The sequence below is a fragment of the Sebastes umbrosus genome, chromosome 4 (assembly GCF_015220745.1).
Source record: "Sebastes umbrosus isolate fSebUmb1 chromosome 4, fSebUmb1.pri, whole genome shotgun sequence".
NCBI classification, from domain to species: domain Eukaryota; kingdom Metazoa; phylum Chordata; class Actinopteri; order Perciformes; family Sebastidae; genus Sebastes; species Sebastes umbrosus.
Genome location: NC_051272.1, coordinates 26,574,307 through 26,601,179, shown reverse-complemented (window position 1 = coordinate 26,601,179; position 26,873 = coordinate 26,574,307). Strand labels below are relative to the sequence as shown.

Here is a 26,873-nt window from a genome sequence, read left to right as displayed (position 1 = left end):
ACAATTATTATTATTAATATTATGTGGAAAAGTGATATTAACCATAACCTCTGCACTATAATGAAACACAATACGTGTCAGTATAACATGCTGTATATACAGGTGAGAACATTTATGACAAAAAAACATTCCCTGTAATCAAATCTTCAGCATAGATTGACCTTTTTTGTTAAATAAGTATGTAATAACAAATACATATACTTATTTTTACATACTTATTTTGTCAAATAATAGTACAGTATGTAGTTTTGGTTTGTCATTTTCCCTTTTAGGCAGTTTTATAGCTGAAGAACAGAGTCCATCCTGCATCTGTTTGAGATCAGTCTGAATTAAATGTAAAATCTACTCCCAGATGGCAGCAGAAGGCAGTGCTTAGTAAGTCTGCGTTCAAGGATTTTAGATGCTTCTTGCCTTCTGCAGTGCCTTTAGTTCAGACTCTTCCTGCCATCCCATGCAGGTCAGGTGATGGTCTTCCTATAGAAGACTAGAGCAAGTGACAACTCTTTATGAGTGATGAGTGATCTGCAGCATCTTAAGATGTAAGTGTACCTTTTTTTCCTGCTGATTCAGAATGTACAGAACATGTGGAGATGGTCTCTCTACTTCTGTTTGACTGACACAATATCATTAGAAAATCTTATCTTATCTTATCTTATCAAGCATGACATTGAGGTATCTACAGTTGTCCAATCTCTCATTTGCATCTTCAGCAAAATGTTTAATTAGATGTGCCTCCTTTCCAAACTCTATTAGCAGCTCCTTTTTTTTTTTAATGATGTGGAGTTGTAAGGATTTATTCCCACACCAATGCACCCACTCCCTTAAGCATTTTTTCAAAGCACTCTCCACTGTTTGAAAGTCTGACGACAACAGCTGAGTCATCTCTATAGATTAGTTCACTTGGCCTACCGAACAGTAATTAAAAAAGTCAAAAACAGCGAGATAGCTGTGCGTACACGTTTGCGAGGGAGAGATGTGCTGCTGCTAGATTTCATCGGGGATGCAGGGACCCTCCTTTCTCACAGAGCAGCTGCAGGTGTGTGAAAGGACGGGCTGAGGGATGTGCACGCGGCAACTGGAACTTTGTGGATGCTAAACCTAAATGACATTCAATAGATTTTTATGTAATACAGAAAAAAATATAGATGATGTAATTCTTTAGCTCTGGATTTTAATAACATTCAAGACAGCAACTCCTAAATCTACTGCATATTAATTGCGCTTTAAAGTGAGACTGTGTTACTTGTGAAAGAAATCTCATTATTGTGATATTGTATTGTGATTATACTAGAATAGCTTCTGCGTGTGACCGTGATTCATGCAAGTCAAGTCAAGTTCGCAGGGCCTCGCACCCCCCCTGCCAACACATTCTCACTCCCAACTCGTCAAATCCCGCTAAAACATGTTTACATTCTTTAATGTTCAAAATACGCTTTATTTTTTTCATACCGGCTCCTCTTTTCACCCGCTGTCTGAAACGCTCTGTTGTGATTGGTCAACCAAACCAAACTTTTTGGACTCCGCTCCAGCTCTGCAATAACTAGCTTTGTTTGAAAGGCGTGCAAATGTGTTACTTGGTGACATCACCACGTTACAGAAGAAAAGGCGGGACTTCAGGCGTTTCAGGCAGTTCAGGAGGGAGCAGTGTTTCTGTGGGGGAGTAACTCTCTTTTGAGTGGACTTCGGGCTTTGTAACTTTGCAGACCTTTTACATGCACAAAAAACGATATAACACACTAAAGGAAAGGGGGAAAGCACAAAAGCATAATAGGTCTCCTTTAAACAATATTAATAGGACTTCTTATCAGCTAAATTCTTATCGCAATTTTATTGCACATTTTCCTTGAGCAGCTGCATGTCATATAAAGATTTAAATGCCTCTGATTAATTGATGTGGGTTTGCACCAGCTCCACATTGAGATGGGAGCTTGTGTGTTTGCTGTATTATTCAGATGCCTTTAAAAGCATGTCAACTCAATTACAGGGTTTTTACGAGAAATATCATGTCCTGTCCTACTATGTCAGGAGTAACATCTCAGCTCAGGAGCAGGGAATACCTCCCACTCTGGATTCAACTGGAAAAGATGGAGGCTTCCTGTGCACCGCTAGAATTTCAGCCATTATGTTTTAGCTTGTCAGTTTAGATCATTGTTAAGGTAAAGTTTATATTTTTTAGTATACACCATCCATTTTCTTCTGCTTATCCGGGGCCGGGTCACACGGGCAGCAGGTTTAGCAGGGAATTCCAGACGTCCCTCTCTCCAGCAATGTCTTCCAGCTCTTCCTGGGGGTCTCAGAAGCTGAGACACACCTTTTCCTTTTGGGTGATGTCAGATCAGCTTATCTCCCTTTTAGATTTATTTTGGTCATTTATACATTTAAAAAATCAGACCTCGGTTAGATTTAAAAGGCTTCCCAATTTGCATTTGAATGTTATTGAAATGCATTTCCATATTTGGGCCTGTGTAAGCCCAAGTGTTTCATCTTATGGACAATTAAACGTTTTAAGCCTGCTGCTCTTGAAATAAATTCACTTCCCAGGGACCAACTGAATGACGGGAGCTAAATTGTAAATCCATTAGAAACTGATTTTAAATTTATGGTAACTGGAACTTAGGGTCAGCTTTTGCTTCGGTTCAGGTTTGCTTCAGCAACTCAAAGGGAGGGGAGAAATGTTTTGTTGTGCTGCCTCATTTCATTCACGCGAGGGGAAAAGACAGGCAATGCCTTGCAGTACATTGCTGTGCAGACTCAGCAATATCACTCTACTTGTTTTTTCAGTCATTTTCATTATGCAACTGGGAGAAAGACATCACGCTGCAAATAAAGCTGTCTGAGTCGGTGCTACAGTGAAACAGACATTATTTCTATCATCTTAATGCACACTAAGCAATACATTTTCACGGAAAGCATTAGAAGTTGTAGTTGCTGGTGTTAAATTGCTCAACACAACAACCAGCATCAACACCAGATTCCAGTTTTAGTGGTTTTCTGCTTTAAATTGTGCACCATCTTGCTCTTGTTGTGATTGCATCCATCGTTAATCCTTTTTATGCTTACGCTAGTGTATTGAAGGCGAGGGAGCAGTTTAAAGCTGGGAGGCCTTGATAACATAATCGAGTTGGTATGCAGAAGGTCAGCACAACAGAAAGCAATCAGCAAATGTAACTTTGAGAGAATAACACAGTGTTGCATGGCTGTGAATTATTCAGACTGTCAGGCACGGGGAAGTCCAGGAGGTAATCCTTTCCATCGGCATAACCACCACTGGCGGGAAATCATGTTCATACGATGTCAAAGCTGATTTTATCTTAAGACGTTTTATTAATATTTTCAATTGACAGTATCAGCCAAAAACAAACATTGAAAATGAAAATGATATCATGGCAATGGAACAAGAGGGCGTCAGGACAAACGAGAGGCGGAAAAAAATCAATACCAGTTCCATCACAGATTATAAATTAGATAAATTCAAACACAGCTGTCTGCAGTTTTGTTTAACTATATATTGTATGTAATGCAAAGTTGAAAGAGGGAGGGAATGGAGGGGTCAATGAAGCCGGGGTCAAGGATCAGGGGTTATCAACGGGTTATTTCTGTGGAAAAATGGGTTTGGGCTTTTGGTCAGGAGTCGCAAGTCAGGCACAGCATGGATGGCATGGACGTTTATGAGGTCAGAAATAGTAGGACATAGTGGAGATTTGAGAAGGTGAAAAGCTACTGTAGAGGTTTCAGACAGGTCATAGTTAGGGTAGAGGTCAGAGGTCAGGTGGCAGAAAAATGAGGGCTTAAGGGGGAAGAGCTGTTGCGTGCTGACGGTGCACTTATTCATTCTGATGTTGTAACTTGGGGAAATGATAGGGGGTGTCTGGCACATGCACCTGGTATATGTTGTTGCCAGGCAGCTGGATGTGGGCGTGGTCTTGGGAGAGCAGGGCGGGGCAGGCAGAGAAAATGATGATAAACAACAAGAGAGAGAGGGGGAAGAGTCACGGGATTGGCTCCCTGCAGAGGACGATTTCCAGCTCTCCACGGTAGAGCTTCCCTCCGTCGGACAGGCTCATGATGCTTTCCTTGTAGCCCGTCAGGTTCTTCAGGTCCATCTCCTGAACGAGAAAAAGGGGGGAGGGTTATGATAGAGTTGGTAAAACTGAAGAGGCCAACAACTAGTGAAGTAATCAAGATGCTTGATTATTTGGAGCTAAATTCACAGTAGCCTACTGGACAGTCAGATTATTTGTACAACCGTACAATACATATACAGTTGACACTGATGATAACATATTTACCACAAATTCATAGTTATTTTTGAAACAATGGGTGCTTGATTGCAGAAAAGAGGTAAACAAAAGAAGGCCTCTCATTTTTAGCCAACGACTACTGATTTGGCCATCTGATGTTACAACTGTGGCTATCAGATTTTATCAGCTTTAGCTATGCTAACTGTGAGAATCAGGATCAGAATCAACTTTATTGGCCAAGTATGTGTACACATACAAGGAATTTGACTTTTGTACAAGTTCATGATCCATAGAAGATGCAATAAGGAATGAAGGATGTGTAAAAAGTTTTGTTTTTTTCTTCCTTTTGTTGTTTTTGGAGATGACCCCAACATCGAGAGCTTGTGGGTTTTTTATTGCTCACTTTCTGGTACTGAATAAGCAGCATTGTTACTGTAATTAATTGTAGAGCTAGTTAGCCGTAGTATTATAGTACAGTATTATCAATGACTAGAATTACCAAATTCTAATGAGATCATCCTTAAGTCCAAGTGGACATTTGTACCAAATTGAAGAAATTCACTCGAAGTGTTCCAGAGATATCACAAGAATGGGATGTTGACGTGAGGTTACAGTGACCTTGATCTTTGACCTCTGACTGCCAAAATCCAATCAGTTCATCCTTGTGTCCAAGTGGACGTTTGTACCAAATTTTAAGAAATTCCCTCCAGGTGTTACAGGAGATACAAGAATGGTCCGTACGGACGACCTGCTGTCGCTGCCGTGGAGGCATAAAAATTAAATTCAATGTTACTAAATTCTAACATTTGTATGTATTATTTAATATTAATAATGTTTAGATATCTTTGCTAAGGACCACAATGAAAACAAGTGGACTGTATTTTGTGTCTTGACATTGTTGTAGTAGTGTGTGATGTAATGTTATCCTCAAAATGTCAACTAAACTGAATGTGAGACCTATACATTTGAATTTCAAGCAGTTCTGTATTACTTTGGTCCTGATAACAAGACAAAGGTGATGTCACACCGACACACAAATGCACCTTCGACTCTCGTAAGATTTTACCCCTGGTTTAACAACCTCTCAGTCAGGGCTTGCACCAATATACACATCCTGAATGCAGATAATAAAACAGTTAATAAGCTTGAATCATTTGATGGCATCAATAAAGCTGTTGATTGCTGTCGGAGCTTTTGCAGCACTAAGAACCAGAGGAGTCAACGCCACTCTGCTTGTTCATGTTCACTACTTCTATTATTGTAACTATCATACAGACATAGCATGTAGTATTAAAGAGATATGTTTAAATACAGTCTTTTGGTGTGTATTTCTGTTTTTGTTTGTTTCTGTTCTGATGCATGCTACACAGGAGTCACAGGGAGTAAACAGCTGGGAGAAGCAGAAATGATCAGAGAGAAAGTATGTACTGGTAAAATGCCTGTGAACCTTCACCAAAGCCGCCATCTCACCTTCTTGTTTGTCTGGTAAAGGTCTCGTAGCAGGGCATCCAACTCCAGCTCATCAATGTAGCCATTTCCATCCTGAAAGACGTTGACAGAAACACACCACAAATGTTATTTTCATCTCCAAAAAACATTCAGAGAGGACTGAAAGGAACGACAAGATCATTAAAATGATCTGGAGACGGCGAGCAGACTTCAAAACATAATTAAACTGCAGCCATTTAAACTGCATCTCAACACGCAGCTGCCTATTACACCAGATTGTTCTAGTTTTCATCAAGACAAATCCTGCATTCCTTCATAAACAGCGTGGACCAGCTATATTTAGATTCTGAGCTTCCTGATTCGTGTGTCCTGCTCTGCCGCTCAACGTCATGCAATATTGTACGGCAGCCATCATGAATGCACCAGCCAAATGGCCATCCTTGAATGACGATTTAAAAAAGACTTCCCATTCACAACTCTGTAAAGGGGGTTAGCTGTAAAGTCAATATGGAGCCACTTTGCTAATTAATGAGTTATGTCTCACAGTAGTGTTTAGAGTTTGTTGCCAAAAAATAAGTCCAAATTGTTGGAAATGTTCCCTTGGCAAGGGGAACAAAACCATGTTCTGTTCATCTAGGCTCGGTCTCAAGATGACTTCAGAGCTTGAGTGGCTTGCCAGTGTTATTTTTTACTTTGGGAGATGCTGTTTGATGTTTACAAAGCTCGACTGAAGTGTTCCAGATCGTGGGAATAAAGTGTGAATTCTATTTATTTTCACTTTAAGGATGAAAGACCTGCGACTCTGCAGAGTTATGGCAAAGCGGAGCAACATCAGGTATCGGCTGGTCTGTCTAAGTTGCGTGCCATCTTGAACTTCAGATATTTTCAAGGCCTCGCACGGTTTGGGGCTGTGGCACTGTGAGCCATGTTAGCGTTCAGCTGACCGGCCGCACTCTGCCCTGCCTGCGCTCTGCAGCGCCAGTGACAGCAGCTGCCTGTGTTTCAGCTGCAGGGGCTCAGCTCATAACGAAATGATGAAACTAATTACACCCATAAATGGTAGTGCTCCATTCGCAGAGATAGTCTACATGAATGAACCGCAGTGGCTCATCTATAATTGAACATTCAACCCTGTCCTCTGCAAGTGAGCTAGAGAGTGCTTGCCTTCAGTCCAACCCGAGACATGAACATGCCCCAATAACTAAGGCCTACACAGTGGCAAGAAACAAAAACTAAATAAAGAATATTGAGCTTAAAGGTTCGTTATTGACCTTGGAAATACTAGTTTGACAAAACGTTCTTGGCACATTAACTTACTGGAAATCTTCTGGAGCTTTCAGCAATATCGCATGGCCTTCATTGAGTCATGTCTAGAAGGTAACCCACGAGATGGGAAAGTCTCGTGAGATGGTTAAGGTTAGGCACTGACCTTAAAGAGTTAAGGTTAGGCATTGATCTCGAATAGTTAAGGTTAGGCATTGACCTTAAATAGTTAAGGTAAGGCATTGAACTCTAATAGTTAAGGTAAGGCATTGATCTTGAATAGTTAAGATAGGGCATTGATCTTGAATAGTTAAGGTAAGGCAATGATCTTGAATAGTTAAGGTAAGGCATTGACCTTGAATAGTTAAGGTTAGGCATTGACCTTGAATAGTTAAGGTAAGGCATTGATCTCAAATAGTTAAGGTAGGGCATTGATCTTGAATAGTTAAGGTAGGGCATTGATCTTGAATAGTTAAGGTAGGGCATTGATCTTGAATAGTTAAGGTAAGGCACTGATCTCGAATAGTTAAGGTAGGGCATTGATCTTGAATAGTTAAGGTTAGGCATTGACCTTGAATAGTTAAGGTAAGGCATTGATCTCGAATAGTTAAGGTAAGGCATTGATCTTGAATAGTTAAGGTAAGCCATTGATCTCGAATAGTTAAGGTAGGGCATTGATCTTGAATAGTTAAGGTAAGGCATTGACCTTGAATAGTTAAGGTAAGGCATTGATCTCGAATAGTTAAGGTAGGACATTGATCTTGAATAGTTAAGGTAAGGCATTGATCTTGAATAGTTAAGGTAGGGCATTGATCTTGAATAGTTAAGGTTAGGCATTGACCTTGAATAGTTAAGGTAAGGCATTGATCTCGAATAGTTAAGGTAAGGCATTGATCTCGAATAGTTAAGGTAAGGCATTGATCTTGAATAGTTAAGGTAAGCCATTGACCTCGAATAGTTAAGGTAAGGCATTGATCTTGAATAGTTAAGGTAAGGCATTGATCTCGAATAGTTAAGGTAGGGCATTGATCTTGAATAGTTAAGGTTAGGCATTGACCTTGAATAGTTAAGGTAAGGCATTGATCTCGAATAGTTAAGGTAAGCCATTGACCTCGAATAGTTAAGGTAAGGCATTGATCTTGAATAGTTAAGGTAGGACATTGATCTTGAATAGTTAAGGTAAGGCATTGATCTCGAATAGTTAAGGTAGGGCATTGATCTTGAATAGTTAAGGTTAGGCATTGACCTTGAATAGTTAAGGTAAGGCATTGATCTCGAATAGTTAAGGTAGGACATTGATCTTGAATAGTTAAGGTAAGCCATTGATCTCGAATAGTTAAGGTAGGGCATTGATCTTGAATAGTTAAGGTAAGGCATTGATCTCGAATAGTTAAGGTAGGACATTGATCTTGAATAGTTAAGGTAAGGCATTGATCTTGAATAGTTAAGGTAGGGCATTGATCTTGAATAGTTAAGGTTAGGCATTGACCTTGAATAGTTAAGGTAAGGCATTGATCTCGAATAGTTAAGGTAAGGCATTGACCTCGAATAGTTAAGGTAAGGCATTGATCTTGAATAGTTAAGGTAGGACATTGATCTTGAATAGTTAAGGTAAGGCATTGATCTCGAATAGTTAAGGTAGGGCATTGATCTTGAATAGTTAAGGTTAGGCATTGACCTTGAATAGTTAAGGTAAGGCATTGATCTCGAATAGTTAAGGTAGGACATTGATCTTGAATAGTTAAGGTAAGCCATTGATCTCGAATAGTTAAGGTAGGGCATTGATCTTGAATAGTTAAGGTAGGGCATTGATCTTGAATAGTTAAGGTAAGGCAATGATCTTGAATAGTTAAGGTAAGGCAATGATCTTGAATAGTTAAGGTAAGGCATTGACCTTGAATAGTTAAGGTTAGGCATTGACCTTGAATAGTTAAGGTAAGGCATTGATCTCAAATAGTTAAGGTAGGGCATTGATCTTGAATAGTTAAGGTAGGGCATTGATCTTGAATAGTTAAGGTAAGACATTGATCTCGAATAGTTAAGGTAGGGCATTGATCTTGAATAGTTAAGGTAAGGGATTGATCTCAAATAGTTAAGGTAGGGCATTGATCTTGAATAGTTAAGGTTAGGCATTGACCTTGAATAGTTAAGGTAAGGCATTGATCTTGAATAGTTAAGGTAGGACATTGATCTTGAATAGTTAAGGTAAGGCATTGATCTCGAATAGTTAAGGTAGGGCATTGATCTTGAATAGTTAAGGTTAGGCATTGACCTTGAATAGTTAAGGTAAGGCATTGATCTCGAATAGTTAAGGTAAGGCATTGATCTTGAATAGTTAAGGTAAGCCATTGATCTCGAATAGTTAAGGTAGGGCATTGATCTTGAATAGTTAAGGTAAGGCATTGATCTCAAATAGTTAAGGTAGGGCATTGATCTTGAATAGTTAAGGTTAGGCATTGACCTTGAATAGTTAAGGTAAGGCATTGATCTCGAATAGTTAAGGTAGGACATTGATCTTGAATAGTTAAGGTAAGGCATTGATCTCGAATAGTTAAGGTAGGGCATTGATCTTGAATAGTTAAGGTTAGGCATTGACCTTGAATAGTTAAGGTAAGGCATTGATCTCGAATAGTTAAGGTAAGGCATTGATCTTGAATAGTTAAGGTAAGCCATTGACCTTGAATAGTTAAGGTAAGGCATTGATCTTGAATAGTTAAGGTAAGGCATTGACCTCGAATAGTTAAGGTAAGGCATTGATCTTGAATAGTAAAGGTAAGGCATTGACCTCGAATAGTTAAGGTAAGGCATTGATCTCGAATAGTTAAGGTAAGGCATTGATCTTGAATAGTTAAGGTAAGTATAGGTCGTCGGGCAGTGAGTCTCACAAGACTTTTTGCCAGATATCCCAATTTGCGGGTTACCTTCTAGACACAACTCCTTCATTGGCAGATGAAAATACTGTGTGGCTAAAAGCTCTGGAAAATGTTGACCTTGTGCCAATAAAGTTTCGTCAAGGTTTTGTAGCCATGGAATTATATTCTCAGATTATTTCATTGTTAGAGACAAATATAGAATATTACAGTGCCAATTATTAACATTTTTAAACTTCACAGTAACACGTTATAATAACCATCATTTATAAATGGTAAATTGATAGTTAATTAAACTTAGTTAATAGTTATTTTACTGTTTACAAATTATTAGTAATGCTATAATTTCTGTTATTTTATCATTAGTTTGTGTAATACAACATGATTAGTTTATAAATGATATATTCTATCATAGCTGATAAGAGACAATAACATTTACATTCTGATTGTATTAGTAAACTATTTATTAACAGTTTATTGTGGCACACATTACAACATTTTATATAATATATTAAGTATTAGCTATTATTATTATTAGTGTAAACTTTTAGGAAATTGTTTGTAAAACATCTATAAACATTAAAAAGATAGATGGACCAGAAATCAATTATTAACCATTGACAAAATTTGAACTATCTATCTAAATAATGTTTATAAATGCTTTAGTATTTATTAACCATTTAACGAGGTATTATAAGCAACTTTATAATAGCATCCAAATTATGTTTATAGATGGTTCACAAACCAGTCATAACCATTAACAAAGTGTTACAAATATCTGCTCCATCTATCTATGTAATGTTTATAGATGTTTTATAAACAATTTCTTTACAAATCATTTTGCAATCATTAACAAATACTTTTAATATAGTTTATAATGTGTTGTAATATGTGCAACAATAACAAAATAACAAATTATAGCATTACTCATAATTAGTAAACATTATTAATTATCATTTCATTGTTTGCTAACAGTAAAATAACTATTAACTAAATTGAATTAACTATCAATTTACCTTTTATAAATGATGGTTATTGTAAAGTGTTACCAACTTTACAAATACAGAGGAAGCATGTTTTCTTTTTACTAAAAAATCAATCATTGTAGTATCCATGCTGGATAATAGTATATATGTTATATATTTGGTAGTTTACTGTAAACATACTACATACTGTACTCAAAAGATGGCTGCATATTTGCACGGGTGCTTTGCCACACCAAGCTGAGTATTTCCTCAAGAATTGAGTCAGCCTTCTTATAGCTACCTAGGTTATAGCCGGTCCCTCAGGCTGACTAAAACTCAAAAGATATCATAAACAAAAAATGATTTAGCAGATGTACAACCCTCCCCCGTAACTCTGCTCTGTTCTCGTCTGTGTTTTATCGTATCGCTCCCTGTAGTCCCTCCCCACCAATCTACTGCTAATGTGGCAAAAGAAGCCATTCACTGAAACACTGCTCAACCACCCTGAGCTGGACACAAAGAGACAGGTGTGCCAAGCTTGACTCATTTCCCTAGGTAGTTGGGGAGCGCCCTAGGAACTTGCATATTCATGATTTTACAAAAAGGGAAACTCCAGACAAACAGTGCTGAGTCATCCAGACAACTTGACTCAAGAGTCTAGACACTTTTTTTTTTCTAGCTCTGTTGCATTTTGCTCTTATTTTACAGTGTAAATAAACACTACTGTACATTCCCCAAGTCCTCCAACCACATTAGCATTTTAGTAATTCAATTTGTATCTACTACTAACATACCTTGTTATTCTAACCAAGATAAAACAATCATTTCATTAGCATTCATCAACAACTCCCATGATCTTTTAACAGTCCCCCCATGGCTAAGACTCATGGGGGATGTATTTGTTGCCAACACAATCATTTTTGTTAACTGTCTCTGATTAAATATGAATGAAGAAGTGTCCAAATGTTACTGTCGAGCATTGTAGTAAATACTAATTTTGCTCAGAATACAGAACAGAATTTCCGGAGTCGCCCCCTGCTGGCTCATATATATATAACCTTAAAACTGCTGCCATAGTGTGCCAAGAAAATATCCCCCACACCATTACGCCACCAGCAGAAGCCTGAACCGCTGCTACAAGGCAGGGTGGATCCATGCGGTCATGCCAAACTGAACTTCAGCATATCGTCTTGATTTTGTCTACATGCCTAATGCATTGAGTTGCTGCCATGTGATTGGCTGATTAGATATTTGCGTTAAGAGAAGTTGAACAAGTGTAATAAAGTAGCTGGTGTGTGTATATATATGCTACCTTGAACAAAAATGTTACCTACCTTGTCATAGAATGTGAAGATGGCATTGAACTGCTCAGAGCTCAACTTGACACCCTGTAAAATCAAGGTTTGACTTTGATTATCAGACTACAAAATTGCCAAATAAGTAGAAGTCACAGTAAGCCAAAACTCAACCATGGCTACACTATAGTACGTGCTTCAGAGTGTATAATGCAGACATTTTGTTTTGCATGAACATTTTTTTCTGCACTATCTTTGTTCCATACCTGGAATTTGAGTAAGAAATTCTCCTGAACAGGGAGAAGCCTGTGGGAGAAAAGGACTTCATTAGCGGACACAATATTTCATTAAATTATTCAAATCCATTGATGTAAGAAAATCTGCGGGCAATGTGTTTCAACATTTATATAGTGAACAGAAGCAAGTCAAATTGCACATTACCTTGCCATCTCTGACAGGCCCAACTTCCCATCTCCATTCAGATCAAACATCCTGAGCTACAAAGTGGAAGCAGAGCAGAGATAGGATGGGACAGAGGAGAGAGAATGAAAGAAAGGTTTTTTATAGGTATATGCTGTCAAGATGAACGCCAATATGGTCCCGTGAATTTCATTAACTGAGAAATAGAATGGACAGCCATAAAGTTTCTACCTCCATTATACATCCACAACCTTCTTTCATAGTTCTAGATGTTTAGCAGAGGACCAGTAAAGGGACTTTTCAGCCGATGCGGTCAATGGTGATTTCTTTACAGAATAATAACCTAAACATTCTCTCTTTTTAGAGGGAGATTTATGCAAAATTAGATTTTATTAAATATTACGTTTTCTCTTAAAGAAAAGTTAAAGGTGGGCTTCTTATAGAGTGCTACAGGAATGAGTCCAAAACCCAGAAATGAGGTTCCCTCGTCTGGAAGTCAATGGTTTTTTTTAATGGGTTTTCGAGGGAACCAGGGCGATGCTAACTTCTTGATTGGCCTACAAAAATATGCCATCCCTGGAGCACTCTCTATTTGTACATATTGTTATTGCACATATACTTCATATGAAACCATTCATCACATGGCCGATTTGTTGACACAGAAACAGCAGGACCTGAATAGTATTGATGCATATGTATTTATTTATTTGACAAAATCTCTGATCAACTTGCTGTCTTCCCTTGAAAGGCATAAAGAAACAATAATGAATGCCAAGTGTATCTAGGAGTAGTGTGTTGAGGAAACTGCTTCAGAAAAGCAGGTCAGGTCAGCTTTGGGGCTTCCAGGAAGAAGCAGATGTTAGCACATCTGTGCTGTAAACACACAACCTGCAGGACACGATGGGTCACGAACCACTCAGCCGCACATCGCCAAAGCGCTTCCACCGACACGGTAGGCCTCAGAGGTCCTCCAGGCCAGACCGACACCTGACATATACCTTTCATGAAGACTGCATATGGCTCACAATACTTCTGTAGGATTCATTGCTGTTTTTTCCGATATTATATTTTTTATATTACAGTCGTTCAGCCATTTTTAGTTATTTTTTACTACTTTGAGAAACAATGCAAAATCAGTATCTTATTTGTATTGGCAATTTAGACTCTTTTTACCCCAAAAAAATTATTATCAAACCCCAAAGACCCAAGGGATCACCGGCGATCCCGGCTGACATTAGTGTCTTTAAGAGGTTGTAGCGGGCTCAATCTTAAAGCTAGCTAGTGAAGATATCATGGTATCATATGAAACAAAAAAATCTATTTGTAACAACCATGTAATGTTAGCTTGTTGGGGAAGGAGGCTAAATTACGCTCCAAATTTAGGCTAGCTTTTGGCAAGGGAAAAAGGCAGAAAATGGCGCATAAAAATTCACCAGAATGCAGGAAAAATATATAAAAATGCTAATCTTACGTTCCTGATACTGAGCATGAAGTTTAGCCCAACAGAATAGTGAGAACTGTCCAATTACACTGTACATCTGTGATTCCATATGTGTGTGTGTGTGTGTCTTACTATGGTCTGTGTGTACTCCTGGAGCTTCTTGTCATCGTAGTGTCTGTTAGCCTTCTCCAGCAGGTCCGACAGAAAGCCCTGAGGACAGAGACACATGTAGATAAAAAAAAAAGAAATGAGGAAGAACATGCAGAAGTAGAAGGCCTATACAGGGTACTCGGTCCCCCAGGGAAAAAAACAAACAAACAAAGCAATGCTGTGAGTTTTATTTAATCTACTCTCTTGCAAATTTAAAGACTGCAGTTTAGTTTATTCAGTTTTGGGGATTTCCATTTTTTCAGATTAGTTGATGAAGAAAGGAAAGGAACAAATGAAGAAGGAAACTATAAAGGAAAGGTTAAAATAATGAAAGATAGAGGTGAGGAAAGATAAAAGAAACAAGGACGGGAGGAGGCTGGGAAGGAAGAGCATTAAGACAGAAAGAGGAATAAAAGAATGAAGACAGAAAAAAATGATATCAGTGGTATTTTATAATTTGACCTTGTGTTTTGTATGTAAAATCCTAATCTGCAAAGTAAAGAGTAACTACAGCTATTAGGTACAGTAGACGTATTATCTGACATCACTTGTTCAGTACTTGAGTCGATATACTCAGATATTTTCCACGTCTGCTCACAATCATGAGGTCAGACACATGTCTGCTGCCTGCGATCTCATCTGCATTTTTCCAAAGCTCTCAAAAGGCCACACCTGAGTAACTCATCTGCACCTGGTCAGCTGGAACAGATGTGATCCCATAACAACCCAAAAAGCAGCCTAATCTGTACTTCGACGCGTAATCACTGACCCCAGTAATGTTCAACTCCCCAGCGTGGAGCACTTTCCTTTATATAATTTGACACAACATTTCATTAGAGGTGTTGAAGTGAATAATCTGAAAAGCTTTTTGCATCTGAATCCTCACCTGAAAAAAAACACTCATGGTCACTGGGGGATTTCCAGTAGAGCAGCCACTTAACTCTCTTCTGTCAAAGCTGCTGTCTGGCTTTACTGCCCCAAGTGCTCACATGTATCCAAAAAAAAAATCACACTGAAACTCAGAGTGACGAACATTTTGAAATGTTAATTATTTGTGGAAGTTTGTAGCTAATATGTCACCTACCAGCGCAAAGACTACAGTTTAAGCCATTTTCAGCATATCAATTTCTTATCTTTACTAAGCTATTTCTTTGAAGTCAAATATGAATATTTTGTACAGATGTTTCAAGGGCCTTTAAAGGAAGGTTTTGAATGCTTTGAAGCAAATTTTTGTAGTTGCCAGACGGTGGTACTACAACTTCCGTGTCCGTCACATGATGCCATTGGGCCCAAAAAGACTTTTTCCCATAGACTTACATTGGGAAAGAGACGTCTGTAAATCAGCAGGTACTATTTTTTAGGTAAATCAACTTCCCAGTACGAACATTTGAATAGCCCTTATTTAAATCATTAGGTCCTAAAAGTTGTATAAATAGCTTAATCCAGAGTTATAATGAACTGCCGTTCACGTGAATGAGCCGAGGCCAAGCGCTTGGGAGGCCGGGTAAAAGGAAGCACTAGTGCACTTGCTCTATGGACCCATGGATGCAGAAGATCCAGGTAATTTTACACCAAGGAAGATACAATTTTTTGGCTTCATGCACCACTGAGCAACTTTCATGGGAATGAACGAGGCCCCTCCTCCAACGCTGTATCTGGTTCTCTTTTTACGTCCATGGTTGGCCGACACATTCTCATCCCAACTCGTCACATACCGCATACCCCTTGGCGTCAAGCCCCTTGGCATCACTTTATTTTTGGCATCAAAAGCACTATGGTTACCCTTGGCGTCACTTTAGGATTAGGCAACAAAACCGCTATGGTTAAATTTAGGAAAGAACTACATGGTTGGGCTTAAAACTACTACGTTTGTACAGTGAAAATGACACTGAACGTTGTGAACACGAACAGCAGTCTCCTTGTTGAAAGTCCTGTGTTTGTTGGACCCATCCACCTCGGGTATGTGTCTTTTCACTCTTAAAACTACGTCACCACACTCCCTGCACACTTTATCGGTGCATTTACTGTTCCCGCTGATGGGTTTACATTATAGTTAATGGAACGTCCGGTGCGTTTCATACCGGCGCTAAAGGGTGCCAACACCTCTGTATTTAACACCCTGAGAATGAGAACGGGCAGGGTTGGCAGGCATCTAATGGAGGTGCTGGTAGGTGTTTCATCTCAATCTTGGCAAGAATGTGAATAAGCACATTCCCTACCTAGTAGTTATTTTCCATAACTATTCCTTTCAGTGAGCAGATTCAGAATCAGTAAGGTAATAGGGTAGTTACTCATCATAACACAAAAAATGTAGAGGATTATTTTTGTGTCTCTTTCTTTCCTTTCTTTTTATTGGTGTCAAAACAATGTAACATCTAGGAGGTGATAAATAGAAAATATGCATATAAATTAATACATTTTGGCTACACTTTTGCACTCAAAATGAACTAAAGGTATGGGAATTACATCCAGGGAAACACAATAACAATAAAACACAACTATTACAGTGGTATATATAATAAATATATGTAAATATAAATGTAAATGATTACAGGGGGAGTACAGGGAGTATGGTTTAAGAAGTGGCTACTAGCTACTAATATCTTTATTACAGTTTAGGTTGGGCGCTCGGCTAGTGAGCATTTGAATGTGCAATTGAATGTGTGGGGGGGAGAAAAAGAAAAAAAAGACATAACAAAATAAGAATAAGTATGACCAAGTATGCGGGTGAATAAATAACATGTATTTGTGCTGTATATATTAGTTTATTGGTTATGCTAGCCTTTGATGTTGCAAATGAAAGCACAAAAGCACAAAAGTTGCAACATGTTTTATCATAGAGAATCATAAAACATACCTTCAATTCATTTGCTTCAATGTAGCCACTGCGATCTGTATCATATCGCCGCCATGCCTACAAGAAATCAACAAAACAAAAGAGTTATTGGATTGAAAGCAGTTTTTCAGCACTGATGCACAAACACACTGTTGTTCTCCAGAGTGATTTACATCCCCCCCCTACATAAATCCTCTCTGCTGACTGAACCCCAGCTTGCTCTTTAACTGCGCTAAGAGTTTGATTTTTCTCTGGTGCAGAGAAGAAATCGTTCCAGAGGGGACGACCACAAAAGCCGGGACCGTCACTGTAATCACACAGTCTTCAATACAATCCCATTCGCCTGCATACACAGCAGAGGGCAACCAGAGACAGAGAGAGAAATGAGGGAGGGAGAGAAAGTCATTTTAATGAATGTTTTAATCTAGCAGCTGTCCCTGTCCGAAGAAGGGCTCCTTATCAAAGATGGATGGCCTCCCTCTTTCTCCTTCTCCTCCTCCTCCTCCCCCCTCTGCTCCGCTCCTCCTCTGGGCTCTGCAAAGAGGAGCCACAGTGGTGTTATCCATTATATATGACTCTGAAAATAGAAGGTTCTGCTTCCTCATTCTAACCCTTTAAAAACCTCTCTGCCCACTTCCTCCTCCCTGCACCCTTCAGCAAAGACTGATTAATCCTCCTCTCTTGTTATGTCCTCAAACTCAGGCTCTCAACTTCCCATCGACATTTAATTTACGTCCTCTCTGTTCCTGCTTTCTCTTGTTTGCCCTTTCTATCCTTCTCTCTCCACACCTTCTCTTTCATTCATCCACCTCCTCTCATTTCATTACTCCTTTTCAATATGACACAGGAGACAAGGGCGGCCTCTTCTCCACATGTAACTGGTTTCTAATTGGCTCCATTCTTTCATTGCAGCAGATCTAACATGAAATCTACCATTTTCTTATCTTCTAAAGGCATTTTGTGGAACAAAAATATATGATTTCCCTTTTCTAGTACCTTTCAACACAAATCTTGCTCTGCTGAAGGCTTTTTGTTACTCCTGCAATCATTCATTATTCAGAATTCACAGCAGAACTAAACTTGTTTTTTACCGTACTTTGAACTTTTCATATATAACTGGTTTCTTAAACACACAACTTGGCTGCTATTCGGTAACAGAACAAAACAGAAATTCTTATTTTCTGTTAGTCACAATCCATTAAAATTGTGTGTAGCTAATGTCTGATTGCTCGGTAGCTGTATTGATTTAGGTGCTCTGCTAACCGTCACTGTTTTGTTGGTTTTGTTGGTGGCTCAAAAGTACAGCTAAGTGCCTGGTGTTTTTCTGTAAACAGATTTTCACGTGTTATTCAGTATCTAGTATCACACAGCAAAGCAAGGAGTCTGTCTGCCCTTCGCATACATCGAGAACCGTTCATCCGATCGACTTCACACTACGGGTGTAGCGTTGAGTCAAGCATGTGGTCCGCAGCTGGCCTTTGCAGCTGGCCTTTGCAGCTGGCGAATCATTGACTGTATGTCACAATACCAGAAATTTAGCAGCCGACACCAATACCAGTGAAATTCCATGATTCTCGATACCAATTCGATACCACGGTAAAAAAACAAAAGTAAAACAATAAATGCCATGTACTTCAACATCCACTCTCTTATTACCGTTTGCATGCTGGTTTTTGTTAGGAAGTTAAACAGATCATAATTCCCTCTCTATTATCTATTTCATTATGCTGGCAAAAACATCTCCTTCAAACAAATGAAGCTTATGCGCAATTTCAGACAGGAAGACCCTCTTTACACTCCCTCTCATTCACAACCTTTCTGTCTCTCTCTCTCTACTGGCTCCTACTCTATCAGCTGACTGTGGGTGGTTCATTCATAAACATTCACGTATTTGTTAATTTTGTACTTGGGGCGGCTGTGGCTCAGAGGTAGAGCAGGTCGTCCACCAATCAGAAGGTCGGTGGTTTGATCCCCGGGCTCTGCTGGTCACATGTCAAAGTGTGCTTGAGCAAGATACTTAACCCCAAATTGCTCCCATCGGTGTATTTAGAGTATTTAGATTAGATCCTGATGAGCAGGTTGGTACCTTGCCTCTGCCATCAGTGTATGAATGTGTGTGTGAATGGGTGAATGCTGACATGTAGTGTAAAGCGCTATATAAATGCAAGTTCATTTACCATTTACTTGTAGAGATTGTAGGATGAAGTTGACATGTTTTTTTTGTTCTTTTCTGTTTCGACCGCATCTTCTGACAGGAATGGAATCAATCATGATTGATGTTCAGGTCCACACTGCGCGTTGAGTTGTGCATATTAGCTCTTCTGCAAACCTCTGACTCCTACGGTTACCCATAACAGCCCATAGCTTCCCTGCATACACCAGCAGAGACATTCCCATGAAGCCTAAGTAATTAATACTTTCCTCTTATGCCAAACATGTGCTTTGCAGCTGATACAACAAAGATCAGGAGAGTTTACTGGATCACAGTAAGCCAAACGTTGAATAAAATCAGTGCCATTTCAAACTATTCACACCTTCTTTTAACTTTACTGAAGGGACTTGTCTTTTTCAAGCCTTCTGCTTGCTCACTTGTCACAGATTAGCCTTTATTTGTGCTCAGCCAATTCTACAGTCGATGCTCATGATGGACCAGGGGGGGTCACACGATTTGTAAATCAACTGCTAAATCTCAACAGCAGAAACGGGCAACCATGTGCAATGGAAGCAGAGAGTCTGCGGTTTTCTTTCCAGGCTACTCCAGTTTATTTCACTAATTAGTACACCTTCAACCATACACAGGGAATTAATCCGTGAAATTAGCTGGTAGGCACGAATAAGAACACGCAGGCTGTCTCCCCTGCATGCTTGACCGACTCTGGTCTATAATGTATGGTTGGGTAATGACTAATGGCATTTCTTAGTGAACAAGAAGCCTTTGTACAAAAAGTATTGCAAAGAACTGATCAAATAACAGAGTTCGGCGAGGGGGGACAGCAGCTTTGCATCAAAAGAATATACCGGCCCATCCACACACACTCTCTTACCGCCATAAACTCAGCACTGGAGCTGACAAACTGTCTGAAGCAGAGCAGGAAGTTCTCTTCAGTTGGGAGAATCTGGGCCAGCTGGAGAAAGAAATGACAGGAAAATGGGAGTGGTGAGAACACAAGATGGTGGGGTTGGTACGCTGGGAGAGAAGAGATGGAGACTGGGGAGCTTTTTGTCTGCAAAGCCACAAATGGATAACTCGGGCATGAATAATAGAGAAGCTGGGCTATGCCTAAGTTTGATTTATTTATTTTTTTATCATATTTTTGGTTCAGACAAAGCCTTTGCACCTGATTTTTACTCCAACAACTGAACCTAAAACTAATTTTTCCATGCTGCCAGCGGATTATTGATATTGCAGAAGCCTCCTTCTTGCATCTCTTTCAAGTCACGCTCTGAAAATGGTAAAATTAAGTGAAAGCAATATCCCAAACTGACGCTCCATTGAGACTACATAAAGACTGTATTTATGCAATCGATCCGAGTATTGACCAAACCTCTGAAGCCTCTCGCTTGTAGGCTACTGTATTCCTCTGGCTCTGTGAATTATCTTAGCTTTTTTCTTTTTACAACTTTGTCTGTGTCCGAAAACACTCAGTCATCCACTACTCCATACTCACTATCCAGGGATTTCTATGTAGAGGACTATATAGTATAACACTTTCGGACATTACTCAGGTCATTTTCTCGGCGCTGTTAATTACGTTATTGCGGACGCACAATTAAAACGTGCCAGATCAACGTCTGCTGGTAGACCAACCATAATAAATACTGGATACTGACATGTGTTTTTTTTGTGTGATAAATACATACTGTAAGCTATTTTGTTGAGTTGTCTACCAGCGGAATGCTCTGAGTGAATTTAAGTTCCCCTTGGTAAGCTGTAAAGCAGCATATACCGTATGTCTAGGGCTTTTATTGTGAAAGGTAAGAATTCCTGGTATGTGGGGGCAATAAGTGTATTTTCCAAAACTCATAAATACAAAGTACTTTGTGGTCATTTGTGTTGTGATGCACCGCTCTGCTCACATTAAATACATTATTTTCGTGCGACAACTCATGGATTTGTCTCGATCGCGCTGCTCTCTTTCCTCTCGTCCGTGTGCTGTTTTCCTTCAGCAAAATGCATGATGGTATACAGTACTCGGTTGACCATCGTTGTCCACTACTTTTCACAATGCATTGTGGGATACTTTGAGTCCATTATAGAGTGCTCCAGTGATGACATATTTTTGTTGGCCAACCAGGAAGTTAGCATCACCCTGGTTCCCTCGACAAAAAGCCAATAGGATTTTTCCATTGGGTTTTGGATTATTGCAGAAAACAACGTTACGTTTTGTTCCGTAAAATAGTCTTAACAAATAAACACCACTTTTATGATTTTTGAAGTGTAAATGCAATCACCAGAAGTAAAAAGGCTATATACCAACTACACCACGGTCGCATGAACGCCAGTATAAACAACGAAGCTGTAAAGGAAGACGAGTCGGCATGATGACATTTAGTAGTCTCATTTAGCCACTTGCTAGCAACCGCCTTTTATAAGACACATAAAGGCTTCAAAATACACGAATGGGGTATTTATTGATGTATTTTATATCGTAGAACAAAACGCTTAAATCTCTTAAGCTTGTGTTAACCACAGACCTTATTTCAGGCATACTGTAACTAAAAACACATTCAAAAACCCATTGACTTCCAGACGAAGTGCTAAAATGCTAACTCATTTCCGGGTTTTGGGACTCACTCCTGGAGCACTCAATATAGGGTGTAACATCTCTCACTATACATTCGGACAGCGCTACAAAATGGTGAACTCACTATATAGTCGACTACATAGTGAGTAGTGAGTGATTTCAGACACAGCCTTTGTCTCACCCTCCATAGAAAGCAGACAGAAAGCTGTTTTCCCCTGTTTCCAGTCTTTATGTTAAGCTACAAGAAGCACCCCCAAGGCCTTACCTCTGACATCTCAATCCGTCCATCTTTGTTCTTGTCAAACTTCTGCATGAACTCCTTCATCCTTTCTCTGAATACGGGGTTTGTAGGGTCCTAGAAAACATTTGTACTCAATACAAGTGAAGCCAGAGTGGTCAGTATGTGCAAAGAGTATAGAAGCATAGAGATGAAACTCCAGTACAACAGCCGCTAGATGGTGCTGTGGTAGCGCTGCTGCCACTTTGGACTGAAAACGCCAATGAGTCCATGGCCATGGATGTATAAAGAGACTTCTGTAAATCAGAGGATAATTTTTTTTCTAGATAAATCAACTTCCCAGTTCAAACACTTAAATCATGATGTCCTAAAAGTTGTCAAATTAACTAGTAGCCGAATCCAGAGTTATTTTCTTCGGCTGAATGAACGTGCATCACGCTCGCACGCTCATATGACATATCCGTTTCTGTCAGCTTCCTGCTAGCTGTAGGCGGCTGTAATAATGGATATATTGGCTGTAATTCATCACTTTTATTATCTTATAATACACCCATGGGCTGTATGCTGTAAGCCTGTACCGTGGTGGATGTATTAACGTCTCTGTTCCCAAACAACCGGCTATCGGCCAGTAGCTAGTAGCACTAGTAGCATGACATAAACAGAATTTAATGTAGTTGTAGACTATTTACTAACAGGGCAAAAGCACAGGACGCAACCTCTTATACATCCATGGTCTGTGGTCTATTGAACACCGATTTTGGAGGTCCTTGACATGAAAACGTTTGAGATTGCTCTCAAAATCTGTGTGCTGGATTTTTCTATCTTCCATTTATGTCCATTGCTCACTTTGTGCTCCTCTGGGAAGCTGCCGGCAAAAAGTTTAATAAATAAATAAGTAAGTAAGCAAAATAGTTATAATAGTATGCATATTTATAATATGTTTATTGTTCAACACATGCCATTTCCTTAGAGACATCAAAATTATGACATAGAATAGAAATAATTTAGTTTTATTTTTGTACAGCACTTTTTAGGCGGACGTTTTACCGGCGTCCGGTAGTCACTTTCAATCCAAAATGGCGGAAGTTTAGCTCTGCTACTGGGTGCTGATGTTATAATGGAACGACCAATTGACTTTCACTTCTTAGCAATATACGTTCTTTGGTATGTGTATCTGTGTTTCATCTCTAATCCCTGAACTCACCACCCCTGCTCCTCTCCGGGCCATCTCCAACTCCCTGAAGAAGTTCTCCAGCTCCTTCCCCTCGATGTAGCCATTACCTGGGAGAGACAGACAGACATAAACCTGCGTTATCGCAACATACCACAGAGGTTTATTTCAGTATTGCTGACATGCAAAAACCCCATCAGCACAGATGTGGTCACAGTGTCACAGTGTCGAGCACATCCCTGGTATTGATTCAAACATGAGCCGTTTACCAGTAACTCTCTTCCTTCCCCTCTGGCTCAATAGATTAGACTATTGACTGACACCATGCAAACTGATCACTCCTCAAAGACTGTGTTCACTGGGTTGTGAGCTATATATGGAAAATTGCTTTTCTAAGATTCTGAAGGTGATGATCCGCTGGCAGCTTCTTTTATTCCACGGAGATCAATACTGCCTTCAGCAGGGAGTTTGGCAAAAGGGACGAATCAATATGGACAACAGTGTACTGTGACAATTCTTACCTTTTTTTTTTTAAGATCATCGCAACTTGTGAAAGCGATGATATTTTGTCATGACAAACTGAAGCTTAACTGAAGTTTTTGAATGTCCTAACCTTGTTTTCCTGAATGCTGCCAATCATTTTGACAGTGTCACTTTTGTCAAACGGTGTTTGTTCTAAGATGATGTCCATCACATTTCTTTTGGGACTCTGTCAGGACAAATTTAGCTTGGGGACAAATGAAGTTGATTTTCTTCTACTTCTTAACTCCTGGTGTTCTGTCGCCCTGACAGTACCTATTCAGGGGACAAATGTGTACGCCCGCTTCACCCAGGTAGTCTGTGAACTCGTGCCAATATCCCATCAACAAGCATGCCGAATGGCTGGACAGATGGCTCCAAACGATGTGACTAGCTGCTTCAATAAAACCCTGGAAGGCAGAGCTGCCTCATTAAACACCAACAAAGATTATTATGCCATCCACTTCCTCTCCTCTCCCTCTAACTCGCCGTCTCTTTCTGTCATCTTCTATCTAACTCCCTCTCTCTATCCAACCAACATCTTAGCATCTTTGTTCTATCCATGGAAATTTGTGTGTACGTGTGTGTGTGTGTGTGTGTGTGTGTGTGGGCATGTTCAGTGATGTTATCAAAACTCATGAATACAATCTCTGCTGTTTCAATAAGTGGGACAGTAAAATGCCTTGCTGCGATCGAGCCTCCCTCCTGTGGGTCTTATTGACATTTAGCACTCCGGAGAGAAACGGCCTGCTTGATAATTAAACAGAGTAAGATGTGATTAACTACATGGCGAATGGCATAAAATGACAATAAAAATAGATTTATGAATAGATTATGCCGGAGCGCTGTCATACCTTCAATAAATGCGGCAATAGATCCATACTCCCCCATTATATTTGTGCATAAGGGAGGGTCTGTTTGTATTGTGCTTTTTGAGATGCAGGATGAGTTCTTTCTGTGCCAATCAACCTCAAAGCCATAACAATATGCTTAAGGCCCCCTATGGCAGGGGTTCACAAACTTTTTGAGGCCTGGGACACATTAAGGCTTTGACCCGCCAAGCCGACAGTCAGCCATTTGGGGCCGTCGGTGAGCGTCCGTCGGCCTAGTGTTTCCGGTGTGTCCTGCACCGTCGCTTCTAGTCTGCCTTTGTCAGAGTTTTTTCGGCCGATTTCGGCATGTTTTTTCATCTCACGCAGGCGCAGAACGTACGTGGTAGTTGGCCATCGGCTGTAGTCTTTGCGGTGTGTTCGAGTGCAACTTTTTGGCCAAGACACAGGCGATGTGAGGCGACTCAAAGGTCCGCCTTTGTCACAGCTAGTTCTTTTGCAATGTTATTTAATGTTAAAACCACTTATATACCTTTAAAAAGAGAGTGATTTTATTCAAATTGCATTTGGACATCTGGCATCTGTCCCAAATACCATTTTTTTTAAGGTAATCGAAGCTTCGCGGCGCAGCAGGCTGACATGTTAAAGCATCTCCAGATAAATTCTGTTATGATTTGACGCTATATAAAAATAAATTGAATTGAATTGAATGTTCTTCTGTGTGCTCACACTACTGTACAAACAGTAATATCCGTCCGAGAATAACTGATAATAATAATATATATAAAGAAAAACATAAGCATTCGAATACTGATTTGGACCATTTACCATCGAAATCCATAAAGTGAACCCATCCTCCCTAGTTACACTGAATGTCAATGATTCCATATAGGGTGCATATGTAAAAAAAAAAAGAAAAAAAAATTGCCAGCAGCTACATTTCATGGCTGACTTCATCTCACTTCCAAATCATTCAATTTAAGTGTCAAATAACTAGCTTTATATGTTGTAATGAGGGCACTCCTACTTGCTTTCACATACTTTGGCCTCTCCGCACAAGCACTTAAAGCTTGCACCAACCAGCAGGATAAAAGGTTCCCAAAACCACTTTTGGCCCAAACACACACTCTTTTGGTTTCTGCGTCATTATAGTCCCAAGAGAAACCACTAAAGACGCTTCACTCCTTTGGTTCCGATTCTAAAATTCAACCCCAACACAGGAAAACTCTCAAAGTGGCCAACTAAGTGCATGTTTAAAGCCTATATAAAGTGCATTTGCCTTTCAAAACAGAGTGCGGCCACGTCTATTCAAATATGTTGTGTTGAGATCACAGCTGGGTCAGTGCAGGAACTGGATTTTGCTTCCCAAAAATGTCCACATCCAGGTTAATAAAAACCATTGACAGCAAATGGCTCTATAATTAGCAAAAGGAGCTGCAGTTGTTTCCTTTTCCAGCTTTGAAGCGATTGAATCGAGAAAGGCCTGACAGAGACGGCACAGAAAGATGAGAGGGACGCAGAGCGGAGGAGTTGCGAAGAGACGCAATCCAGATGAGACTTGATCCTGGGCCAACAGGGGAATATGTGGTTTCATCATCTCTGGGTGCATCGCCTCCTGTGTATTTTTATCTGCAACTCAAGAGATGTTTACTCAATCTGAGCAAACAAATTAGCTCTCCTTTCTTTTCTGCCGAGCCAGGAGACACTCCCAGTAATGAGAGCAGAAATCAAACACTGTAGCCAAATCTGTAGATGCATGTGCACTGGTTGGATTTGATTTGCAAAGTGGCTCATTGCAAAGCACAATATGTAAAGCAGTAAACACCTGGGTGGTAGGACTGACAGCCCTACGCTCAGACCAAAAAGTGTAAAAACAATAACAACTTTTGTCTGCACATTGGCTCATATGGAGGAGCTCAGCTGCTTAGACCCTCCACCCCCCCGCCCCCCAACCAACTCCTCATTCTGCCCTGATTTCCCTGCGGAACGCACTTCACCGTGATGTGTGCAGGCGTCAAAACAGATCGCATTAACAATGAATTCCCAGGAGAGTGTGTGTGTAAAACAAATAGGTGCAACACACTCGCCTTGTTTGCAAGTTGTGTTTTGAGCATCTCAAGAAAGTTGATTGAACCAGCGAGACTTTCTGAGGACTTTCTGTTTAATAATGCAGCGGTTACTTACGTATGTGTCCCAGTTTGACTCTCAAAGTTGTAAAGGAAATGGTCTCCCTTTTCAGATTGGCCACTTTTTGAGTATCAGCACTTTTATCAGTTCACAAAATGCCCTTAATCCACAGAAAAGGATTTCATGAGGCTTTCGTGACAGCAGCGACATGCCTGATGAATTTGTTGAGGGGGGAAAAAGGAACTTGTCCCATGTCCTACTACTACTGCAACACAGACAAATGCACGCAAAGATATTACTGCAGAGTGAGACA

At 39.9% G+C, this 26,873-nt stretch overlaps 1 protein-coding gene across 1 annotated transcript in view; it reads right to left on the bottom strand.

The window, feature by feature from the left end:
* Positions 1 to 3,781: 3,781 nt before the first annotated feature.
* The window catches only part of calb2a (calbindin 2a), a 24,797-nt gene continuing 1,705 nt past the window's right edge, over positions 3,782 to 26,873 (bottom strand). Inside the window, exons 2-11 of the mRNA XM_037766629.1 lie at positions 23,118 to 23,194; positions 21,941 to 22,030; positions 19,975 to 20,055; positions 16,952 to 17,008; positions 14,077 to 14,154; positions 12,525 to 12,580; positions 12,350 to 12,389; positions 12,123 to 12,176; positions 5,712 to 5,783; positions 3,782 to 4,106 (exon numbers count right to left, since the gene is read on the bottom strand). Coding sequence (XP_037622557.1) covers positions 3,990 to 4,106; positions 5,712 to 5,783; positions 12,123 to 12,176; positions 12,350 to 12,389; positions 12,525 to 12,580; positions 14,077 to 14,154; positions 16,952 to 17,008; positions 19,975 to 20,055; positions 21,941 to 22,030; positions 23,118 to 23,194 — 722 coding nt within the window. The 3' untranslated portion in view covers positions 3,782 to 3,989. The remainder of the gene's footprint in view (positions 4,107 to 5,711; positions 5,784 to 12,122; positions 12,177 to 12,349; positions 12,390 to 12,524; positions 12,581 to 14,076; positions 14,155 to 16,951; positions 17,009 to 19,974; positions 20,056 to 21,940; positions 22,031 to 23,117; positions 23,195 to 26,873) is intronic.